At 37.7% G+C, this 12,032-nt stretch overlaps 1 protein-coding gene across 1 annotated transcript in view; it reads right to left on the reverse strand.

Moving 5' to 3' along the window:
* Positions 1–864: 864 nt before the first annotated feature.
* The window catches only part of LOC120634596, a 37,588-nt gene continuing 26,420 nt past the window's right edge, over positions 865–12,032 (reverse strand). The window contains exons 19-24 of the mRNA XM_039905323.1: positions 11,330–11,465; positions 10,523–10,694; positions 8,463–8,586; positions 7,505–7,747; positions 6,082–6,264; positions 865–1,648 (exon numbers count right to left, since the gene is read on the reverse strand). Coding sequence (XP_039761257.1) covers positions 1,605–1,648; positions 6,082–6,264; positions 7,505–7,747; positions 8,463–8,586; positions 10,523–10,694; positions 11,330–11,465 — 902 coding nt within the window. The 3' untranslated portion in view covers positions 865–1,604. The remainder of the gene's footprint in view (positions 1,649–6,081; positions 6,265–7,504; positions 7,748–8,462; positions 8,587–10,522; positions 10,695–11,329; positions 11,466–12,032) is intronic.

Here is a 12,032-nt window from a genome sequence, read left to right on the forward strand (position 1 = left end):
AAAGCAATTAACACTTGATTTATAGTTTAATTAATCTCGAAACGAATAATTCAACAAACAATCAAATGATTTAATTAAATAATTTACAGAGTAGTTTATTTAATCAAGTAAAAATTATTAAAAAAATAATCGCACATAAATAGAAATAAAAGACCTCACCGCTCGAGCGCTCGACGCAAAAGGTGTCTCATTTTCATTTTTCGGGTGGACATTTGCCGATAACCACCTGAGGGGTTGCTACGGCGTCACCGGGGGAGTGGGGCGAGCGCGAAAGCTCGCCATGAGAAGAGTCACAAAAAAGTTCAAAGATTGTATTAGAGAGCTTATAGACAAGTCCTATTATAGTATAAAGGATAACGTAAACGATAAAAAAGCTTGGGTGAGAACAATTGCTCTAACCAGGTTGCTTCTTAAATATTTTTTAATATACGTATAACGTGTTTCTTGCATGCCCTCTGAATTTTTTCTCTATTTATAGGCGACGATTGTCCACTTAACATTTGGTGGCTCCATTTGCTTATCAATTATGACTATAAAGGAGAATACATTCTGTAAGTTAAGGTGAATGAGTGGTCTCCAAAAATTCTCATCCTTCACACTCATTTTGGGCAATGAATGCATTATTTACATCAGTCCCATTACGCCAAGCTAGCTTTATCTAAGGAGAGACACTACCGACGTGTCGCTAAGCGATGTAGCGTTGTAGTTCTATTTCACGTAGAAACCTATTATTAATATGATTTTAATGTAACTGCCACATCCTTGATTAGTTAGCTCGTTACCATCTCAGACTGCATCATCACTTAGCATCAGGTGAGGTTACAGGAAAGGACTAACTTGTTGTGGAATAAAAAAAAGTTATAAAATTAGTACTTTTTCACAGTTTCTGGATGACCTAAATACATGCCTGCAATAGAAATACGCATGCTAAATCTGTGGAGGGCGAAAGAGAAATAAAAAAAAAGGTTGTTCAAAATTGTTTTATGGCTTAAATTTTAATTAGTAGATTGGTTAACTTTTACGTATGAGATGGCTTCATTTATAATTAGTGGATGGCTTCATTGATAACTAGTAGAACGCCTCATTTATAATCAGTAGATGGCTTCATTCATAATTTGTGGATACTTATATCTAACAGAAGCCATCTTTCTGCTAATTATCAAAAATTTAGCCATTTATCATACAAGCCATACAATTCTGGCTTAATCACTTAAGGTAATGCATGGAAGGTTATTATAAGTAAAATAATTATAAATATACTATGACAATAAACACATAGCCATCTAAGTCCCAAAGTAAGCAAAGCTTGTGTTATGGGTACTATAGCTGAAGAATATTGAACTTTCGGCCTTGGACTCAGTAAGCAGCCGGCTAAAAATCATCGTTTAAATAATGTACTTTATTACTTACTACATGTTTATTACATCTGAAAATATATTTCAATTTAAACACTATATTTTAAGTCACAGGAAATCTATATATAGGAGCAAGATGTTTTTACCTCAAAGAATTTATAAACTAATTAATACACAATAAACTGAATTTATACTCTATCGATTATGGCTATCCCCAATTCTTCTCTTGCAACTTTCAAAACGTGAGTTTCACCATTTGATCCACATAACATTTCCATCATCATCATCATCACCTGCGAAACGAATTAAAAAATTAAATTGTTTAACTATGTCGCAGGATATTGCTAGGTATATCTTCTCAGAGCAGAAGGTTTTAGCACTAAGCTGGCCAAGTACGGATTGTTAGACTTCACACACCTTTGGCCTATTGGTTTGGCGCGGAGCGATGTCAAGAGACCTGATGGTATGTCGCTCATACCTTGGAGGCTTGGAAGGTCACTTCTGTGGGATGCAAATTGTGGCCTGGATGTGTGATGCAGCTAGGGTAGCTGCATCACACATCCAGGCCACCTCGTCAATGGTAGGTGCGGCTGCTGTGCCGAGCAGGCCAAGAGGTGTAAATATGAAAACCTGGATAGCAGCTTCATTTTTGTGCCTTTTGGAGTAGAGACTTTAGAACCGTGGAGTCCGGGGGCAAGAGCTCTTTTCAAAGAATTATCGAAAAGGTTTATCGAGTCTACCGTGATCCTAGAGCGGGCAGTTACCTTGGCCAACGAATTAGTTTCGCCATCAAAAGGGGCAATGCTGCCAGCATCTTAAAAACTGTGCCTCGCTGCGGTGGTTTCGAGGACGCTTTCGATTTTATTTAGTTTTAAATAGTTTATTTTAGGTTATATTTATAAAACAATTATTTTATAAAATAAACAAACCTTTGAGAACATTTTTTAGAACTCTCAGGCATGCAGGTTTCCTCACGATGTTTTCTTCCACCGTTGAAGTACGTGATATTTTAATTACTTAAAACGCACACAACTTATAAAGTTAGAGGTGCGTGCTGGGATTGGAACTAGGCCCCCTAAAGAAAGGTCTAGCTCCTACCCAATTCGCTATCACCGCTTCGTCGTACTTAAATAAAATAAAATCCCAAACTTAAGTACTCTTTACGTTCATCATTAATAACTCATTACTGGCCAATTGCAGGTTTTCTCTCAGAATGAGAATGGTTTAGGCCGTAGACCACCACGTGCCAAGTGCGCTTTTAAGAAAACTCTCAATCAGTAATAGTTTAAGTAGAGCTTTTTGTGCCAGAGCTCGTCCGAAGAAGTACTACCACCTTGCTTATTTCTGCTGCTAAATCGCATTGTCGCAATGTAACCGCACTGTCTGACGGGCGTGGTTGCCGTTGTAATTAAGTAAAGGCATATGAGGTTGGGATATCGTAAGGTTATCTGAAGTCCGAAGAGAGGGCGAGGACTCCATAACCTTCAAATCCGGCAACTTGTTTTACTACCGGGAGGGAGACCAACAGTCCCAAGTTGGCGTCGGATTTATCGTCTACAAATCCCTCGAGCTCATTGTTCTAGTCGAAAGTGTGTCGAGCAGGGTAGCGTACCTTATACTCAGAATCACCAAACGGTATTCACTAAAGGTAATTCAGATCTACGCACCCACAACGACTCATTCCGACGAGGAAGTAGAGGCAATGTATGAGGATATTTCGAAAGCCATACATGTTTCGAAAAATTACTACAGTGTTGTGATGGGGAATTTCAACGCAAGGCTGGACAAGTGAAGCGGTGCAGAGCTGAGAGTTCGCAAACGGGGCAAAATGTTGGCCAATTTTATGGAGAAGGAGGGCCTCTTTATGATGAACTCCTTCTACGAAAAGCGGCCACACAGGAAATGGACCTGGTTGAGCCCCGATGGTTCGACGAGAAATGAGATCGACTTTATTATGTCGACCAAACTGCATATATTCAATGATGTATCTGTGATTAACAGGGTGAAAACCGGGAGCGATCACCGAATGGTTAGAGGCACATTGAATATCAATGTAAAGCTGGAAAGAGTCAGACTGGTGAAGTCTACGCTCCGCACTACTCGTGCTCATATCAAAAAACCCGAGAGCTTCCAATTGAAACTGCAAAACCGGTTCGATTGCCTAGACTGCGATTCTGTGGACGATTTAAACAAAAGGCTTGTGGAAACTGCCAATACGGTTGGGTCCAAGTTCTTCAAGACCCACCGAACACATATAACAAAAAAGTTCTCAGCCCATACACTTGGGTTCATGGAGAAGAGATAAGAAATGAGACTACAGTCTATAGCAGATACATCTGACTATCGGCGTATTAATAGACAGATCTCAAAGTCGCAGTCGTACGACTTACGACTATTTAACACAGAGCAAATAAAAGTGGCCATTAAGCGCAACAAAGGCTCGAAGGTGTTCGCGAGAGATCTGTCTATCGGACAGAGCCTGTTAACGCGACTGAAGACTGATGGTGGTAGTATCATTTCCTCTAAACCTGAGATCTTGAGTGAGGTTGAGAAATTCTATAGACAGTTATACACCTCAACGCAAAAGCCTGTTGAAGTGGAGAATCACTAAAAATAGAAGATTCCACAGTTTTTCTGGGCATGACCTTGGATTGTAAGCTTCAGTGGGGTACCCATATAGATACACTAGCAGGTAAACTAAGCTCGGCTGCCTACGCCGTCAGGAAAATTAGACAGATTTCTGACGTAGAAACAGCAAGACTTGTTTACTTCGCGTACTTTCATAGTGTGATGTCTTACGGGATCTTATTATGGGGCAAAGCTGCTGATATTGAAACTATATTCATATTGCAGAAAAGAGCTGTACGGTCAATATATAAACTTAAATCACGTGAATCCCTCCGTGAAAAATTTAAAGAAATAGGTATACTTACAATATACCTCACAATATATTTATAACAATATAGTATTTGTAAGACAACATATTAGTCTTTATAAACAAAAAGTGGATATAAACAAGTCGACTTACAAGAAATTATCATAAATTAGTGACATCTGCATATCGTCTGCGAAAGCTGCAGAAGTCATTTGTGGGATTGAGTATACGCTTTTATAATATGATTCCTAAGGTAATTGTGGACCTACCAATGCATAAGTTTAAAGAATGTGTTAAAAAACATTTATTACAGCGAGGTTATTATACAATTGATGAGTTTCTTAATGACAAGGTTGCTTGGAAGCATCCGGCTCCGCTTTCATCTCCCACAAGATAGAAAAATGAATGTTAAAATGTAAAATGTAAATTTTTGATGTTGGAAAAGAGCAACTGCTGAGTTTCTTGCCGGCTTCTTCTCGGTAGAATCTGCCTTCCGAACCGCTGGTATAGAGTCACTACACACGGACAGCCTTGACGTTTCAAAAGTGCTTGTATTAGGCCTACTTGAAATAAATGAATTTTGAATTTGGAATTTTTGAAGACCCTACAGCCAAATTGACCCGAAACTTGGTATGGCTCTTAAACAACTAAAGAACAGCAAGGCACCGAGCGATGACGGAATCACAGTAGACCTCCTGAAAGTTTTAGTTGAGAAAGTTAAGAAAACTTTAATAAATGTAAAGAATTATATGGAACCCTAAAACTAGAAATCAAACAAGCCAAGGAAGCGGACTTAACCCGAAGATGTAATCATATAGAATATCTCTCTACGACACACCAGCATGGAGCATTACAGAAGGCATTAAAAGATTGTCCAACTAAACAGAAAATAGTAACTTCAAATATCTGTGTGTGGCAGACGCTACTGTTAACATAATCATAGAGCTAGACAAACGCCTTTAAAGATGGGAAGACTATATTGTTGAATTATACCAGGACGATCGGCTCAACGGATGTAGAAACTCCCAAAAATGTTTTTTTTATGGAGTTTTTGTAATCAACATTCGGTATGCCGATGACACGGTACTGATTGCTAGTTCTGCATCCGGGTTACGTTAGCTTTAACTGTTAGCAATAACTGTTTGAAGTAGCAGTTGCAGGCGAAGCTAAAGGCTTAAATATCAACGTAGCGGAAACCAAAGCCATGGTAATATCGAATACTCCTGAGCACCCTTTCCATCAGTTGCTGAATGACAAGAATATTGAGTTATTTTACGTCGGACCTGGATTATTTACATGAAATAAAGAGTCGTATCAGCCAAGTTTCCCAAAATGTCCAATACACTCTGTAACCCAAAATTAGAAATTGAGATAAGATGTCGATTAATTAAAAGCTTTGTTTGGTCCACCCTCTTATATGGGTGTGAATGTGAGTATTAAAAAAGGAAGCGAGCAACCGACTTCAAGCATTCGAAATGTAGGTATACCCAAAAATGCTTACTACAATAATTGCAACTATTAGGAAAAGACCGAGTCCACCATTATGCGCAGAAAAGTAGCTTTCTTTGGCCACCTATAAAGAGGAGACCAGTTTTCCTTCCCAAGACTTATACTAGAAGGTTAAATAATTGGGAAGAGATCTCCAGGACGTTAGAGACACAAATGGTTGGACGATATAAGAGGGTGGACCGGACTTTGTTACCGAGATCTAAAGAAAGCGGCACTTAATAGGAAGACTTTTCGATTGCTGACCGCCAAACTTCGATTTAAAGAAGATGGCACCCGATGTTGATAATGATGACAGTTTTATTACAAGTATATAGATAGGTAAAAAAAAAATTGTCTAGTTACCATCAATTATTACTGATCGATGCATTGTTGATGGTGGCATGGCATTATTTCGTACGGGTGTGGTTGGCCATAGGATTGCTGATTTTGAAGACGAGACAGTTGTTGTTGGCGATGTGGCAGTTGTTGTTGCTGAAGTGGCGCCTGGAGATGTCGGAGCAGCAGTAAAATTCGTAAAATTGGAATCTGTAAAGTTGGTGAAGGAGACACTTTACTTTTGTAGTTCTTAATGGTAAGATCATTAGGCTTATCTTACTACTATCTCTTATTGATTACGCTCCTAAAAATATGAGTAAGGGTTCATTCGATTCGGAATGCCGTTTAGGAAAATATATCGGAAGTATACATTAGCAAATAAAAAAATACAATTGTTATTAACGAAGTAAGATGAAAAATAGAAAGCATTTTCTTTTTCGTTAAAACCTGCACCAGTAACAGGTTCCGCATAACGGTATTCTATCTACATTGTTTATAATTTTTATTTAACGCCGAAAACATGGCTCCGCGCGGCCGTTACGATATATTAGTTTTAAAATTTGGAAAAATTATGGTCTCATAAGCAGACTTAAATAAATAAATTTACTACGACAATACACACATCGCCATCTAGTCCCAAAGTAAGCGTAGCTTGTGTTATGGGTACTAAGATAACTGATGAATAATATACATAAATACTTATAATAGATAAACACCCAGACTCTGAAAAACATTCATGTTCATCACATAAATATTGTCCAGTAGTGGGAATCGAACTGAAACAATAAAGCCCAATTGTTTAATTATTAAATAAGTCTTCGAGCAGCACTTTCTATTCATATACCTACCTAATAATATTACGTAATAAAAGTGAATTGCAGTTTTATACTTTGTTTGTTATAATTTTTTGAAATGATCGAAAAATAAAATATATCATATTCATTTTTGGTTCACTTTACACATCGCTTCACATCACAGGCTATCACCATTTTTACTTTTACTAAACCTTCGTTTAAATCATTGGTTATTGAAACAAAAGCGATGGGGACATCACTCAAAATTATATGACATTAAAAAATTAACTCTTATTAACTGTAACATAACATAGCATTTAGAATAAGCTGATGCAAAGCTATGCGCTGGCCTGACATTAAAACGCTGCATACAATACTTTTTTAGTAGAAGTAGAGCTTTTTGTGACAGCTCGTCCGGGGAAGTACTACCACCATGTTTTTTCTGCTAAGCGGCTTTGGTCTTGTGTTCCGGTCTGAAGTTTGTGGGTGCTGGTGTAATTGCAGGCACATGACGTTTAAAACCTACGCCTCAGCTTGATGGACACTGGGCGAAACGTTGCAAGCCATTTCCCTTGTTCACATACCCTGTGTTGCTCTGTTTATAGGTGATGGTTTTTCACATACTATAAAAAAAATTTAAAGACATGTCTAGTTACCATTAACTCCTCGTGAAGTTTTCGTTGTTGTATCCGGCTGGGCAGTTGTGTATTGGAATGGAGGAATTGCTGTTGATGGCGAGACTGTTGTTGACGGCGAGACTGTTGTTGACGGCGAGACTGTTGTTGACGGCGACACTGTTGTTGACGGCGAGACTGTTGATGTTGGCGCGGGGGCAGTTGATTTTGTTGAATTGCTAGTTGAAGATGGCAGGACGTGGTATACACTATAAACGACGTCATCTGTAAATTTGGGAAAATACACTTAACCTCTGTACCACACACACACACGCGCGCGCGTTTTTGGTAGAATATAACGTATAACCTAGTATGCGAAAGTCTGTCTATTATACAAAAGGTTATTTTAAGCCAGCTTTAGAAAATCGACCCTAAAATTATTTACTGTCTTCCCCTAATTAGTGTTATAAGCAAATAAATAGGTGGCTTTTAGATTAAGATTATGATAAGACAAAAATATTTACTTTCTATATAAGAATAAAATAGCTACCATACGCGCACTCTCACAAATTCACTACTAAGATATTAATAATTATGTACTTTTATATTTTAAAATTATAAGTACAAAGCCTATGACTTATAGCCTTATAGCCTATGTAACTGTCAACTGGGGAGAGCAGTGATTACTAAAGCTTTGGTTACTCGTTTACATTGTTTTTCGAAAAATAAATGATTATCTATTATTGTTATTATTATAAATAAGAAACCGCTAATCAATAGTCGGCTAGAATCTAATCAAGAATGTGGCTGTCAGTTGAGTAAACCCTTTGTGCAGAAGGAATCGAAAAAACAAAGGAGTGCGTTATTATGAAATTCACTCCAAAATTACGTAAGTATATCATCCGTTGGGACAGTATTATGGTTAGGAAATTGCGTGTTTTAATTTTGTCATAAGCTAACAGTTTCAGAATTCCGATAAATAGATAAATAATTAACTAACCAGATGCACCTGGAATTCTGGCTGTGGACATCGCTGCAACGCACTCACTTCCTTGGAGTATTGCTACGTTATCTATAGCCAGAAACCCGTTACCATCATTCGCCGAGTTTCCTTCTATGATGATCTGGGTAAGAATGAATGAATGAATGACTGAATATAATTTTATTGTACACAACACAGAATACAAAAAGAAATGCAAATTCAAACGAAGAATGGTTCTCTTTCTACATTTCTCTTCCAGGCAACCGAAGGCGTTAAAAGACGTGAAAAGCTGTAGATGTATGGCAGGTGGTAAATTAAATACATAAAAAAAACCCTCAACTTTCAATATATAATAAAATAAATAAATAAAAAAATAAAATAGCCTTTAATTCCAAAACGTCATTTCATACACTCTAATAAACATTTATACTTTTAAATTTAATAAACATTAATATATTGAATTGTTAGGTTAGGTATTATATTAACATTAATATTGAATTCAAATTATGTAATTAAATTATTAATTAATTATGTCCCGAGTTTCGGATTGCCTGTTGGCAAAGGCCTCCTCTAGCTCTCGCCACTGCTTCCTGTCGTGCGCTACTCTGCGCCAGTTAGGTCCCGCGGTCTGTTTAATGTCGTCTTTCCACCTCCTATATGGTCGGCCTCTATTTCTCTTTCCATCTCGTGGGTACCAGTTTGTGACGACTTTGCTCCATTTTTCCTGTCTATCTCTTTGTGAATGTCCTGCCCATCTCCATTTTTGTATGTCAATCTTATTTAGAATATCAATGACTCTAGTTTGATATCTAATGTTGTGGCTACTATATCGGTCTTTTCTCTTCACTCCTATCATGCTTCTTTCCATTGCTCTTTGGCACGTAACTAGTTTTGATCTATGATTTAGATTTAGAGACCAAGTTTCACAGCCGTAAGTAAGACAGGGTAAAATACAAGTGTTGAAAACTCTACTCTTTATCGGCATACCAAGATCTCTACTTTTCATAATTTCCTTCATTGCCCAGTATTTCTTCCAACCATTTGCTATTCTCCTGTCAATTTCTTTAGACATTGAATCTGTAGGTGATATGATCTGGCCTAAATAAATATACTCATCTACGTATTCGATACTGTATCCGTCTACAGTGATATTAATTTTTGTAGAGTTTGTCATTATTTTCGTCTTTTCAGTGTTCATCGACAAACCGACATTTGCACTTTCTTGAGAGAGCTGTTGGACCATCACTTCTAATTTTACTGCACGAAACGTTTTCCGAAAAAATTGGACTGGTCAACCTATGGGTTAAATATAGACGGAGTGAACCTCAACCATCTACGATTCGCCGACGATTTGGTACTCTTTGAGGAGAGTGCAGTAAAAAAATTAGAAGTGACAACTTTCAATATACTGTACATTATATCTCTACTCCAGCCCTTTCATGTGATACCCACACATTGACGGGGTTGTGGAAAAAAATTTAATTTGTCAATGTGTAGTGGCGGCCATCTTGGATTTGAAATTTGTCAAAGTGCAAGGTATTCTACTAGTTAAGCCCTTTTATTTGATACCCATATTGAGGGAGTTGTAAAAAATTACTTAATCCGCCATTTTGTGGCGGCGGCCATGTTGGACAGATTTTTATCAACAGGGTTTCTCTGTGGCGTATCGTAGTTTCCGAACGAATGATCCGATTTTGATTTTGTCGCGAGATCGATGCGACGCGTTGATCACCGTACCGAAAAACACGTGCAGCTGAGAGATTTATCGTTCCGGTACAATGTCGTGTAGAAACTGATAAGGAGGATACCTCTTAAAGGTGAGATTGCAGTCAAGGGCTAACTTTTGTTACTAACTAACATAGTATTGACGTATGCTTGGAGTGTCATGGAACGAATTTCGCACCAATATTTCAATCATCCGACAACTCGACATCAAGCAACGTCTTTCAACATTAGTGCACAGCCGCATACTAAAATTCTTCGGACACGTCTCCCGGAGAGACAACAACTCCATAGAACGCCTTGTTGTCAGTGGCAGTGGTGAAATGGAACAAAAATATCAGTTTAAATGAACGTACCTGAAAGTTATGCTTAAATTTCATCAGAGGAAGCACCGACTCGAAAAATTTAAAATTCAGATCTGCTTTGATTTCGAAGAGAAGATGAATATATTTCATGTCTTGACTAAACTGAACGAAGATTTCATGTTCTAGATATGCTGGCTTTTGATACACCCGGAGTGTTGGATAGCTGCGAAATAATAACATGAATTTAATTTCGATCGAAAATTGACGAAATTGTTTGATAACGACTAAGACACCAGAAGGTTTCTTTGCATCGTTCGAGTCCATGTAGGACTGAAGTGTATCGAAAAAGCAGTCGTATTTATATTAAAATACCCACCAACTCAATGTTGATGAACATTAGTTTTTAATCAAATATGAAAAAATCTTTAAAACTTCCACGTCCACTTTATTTCAACATTATTTATTTTGTGATACAGAGTTTAATATTTTGTGTATATGAAACTCTGTATCATCAAAGTTAAGTGGACATAAAATAACTCGGTATAGCGTCACAAATCCTGTACTTTTGATATTTGTTTCACAAATGTTATGAGAAAAGTAAGAGCTTAAGAATTCTAGAGCTTCAAATTCGAGCTTTAAAACAATGAGTATAAGAACCATTTCACTTCGATTTTTAAGTATTTCCATACTCGATAACGACTTCCCGGCTGCGAGCGAGCAAATCTTTTACTAAGGTTACAGTTTATGTAAGAAATGACCGTTAAATTCTTCCAGCCGCATTATAGCAGCATGGTGGGTATATGCTCTGAAACCCTCTCACCTGCTTTTCCAAAATTTATAAAAACTTGTACCACTCACTCATATTGATTTGCATTCGTTGTATATGTCAAGGACAAACAGCCAGTCTCTTCTAACTCACGATCGTACGTTGGAGACAGCAAACGAGCTGTGTCGTTTTCATTAACTATGGTATATATGAAACTATTGGAGACCTCTGAAAATAAGTTTGATTAACAAAGATTATGCCGCCGTCGTTATATTCATCATATCAACCCATTACCGGCCCGCGATGGAGCATGGGTGTCCTCCCACAATGAGAAGGGGTTAAGGCCGTAGTCCACCACGCTGGCCCAGTGCGGATCTGTGGACTCCACAATCTTTTGAGAACATTATGTAGAACTCTCAGTCATGCCGGTTTCCTCACGATGTTTTCCTTCACCGTGTAACATGCCAAACCAAGCTTTATTTTTGGAGTTTACTCCTTAAGAATCGATTTTCATAAATAAGGCGCCCGGTATGAGTAAAATGTGAGGAGTAATATCTACTGATGAATGACCTCGTTACGTTTTCGCTTTGCGACGTTGCATGCCCGGCAACTGTGATGCGCAAACATGCAACGTCGCTTTCGTTTAATTAACTTATTTTTCCTATTTAAGTTACCAAGGAAACCGAATATTATCTAGGTAAAGAAACAAACACATACATTTATGGGACAGAGTGAGAAAGAAAACATTATACATTTTTTTCCTATTCTTGTTACGATGGAAACTAAATAATAAAC

Source organism: Pararge aegeria, chromosome 24, assembly GCF_905163445.1.
Source record: "Pararge aegeria chromosome 24, ilParAegt1.1, whole genome shotgun sequence".
NCBI lineage: Eukaryota > Metazoa > Arthropoda > Insecta > Lepidoptera > Nymphalidae > Pararge > Pararge aegeria.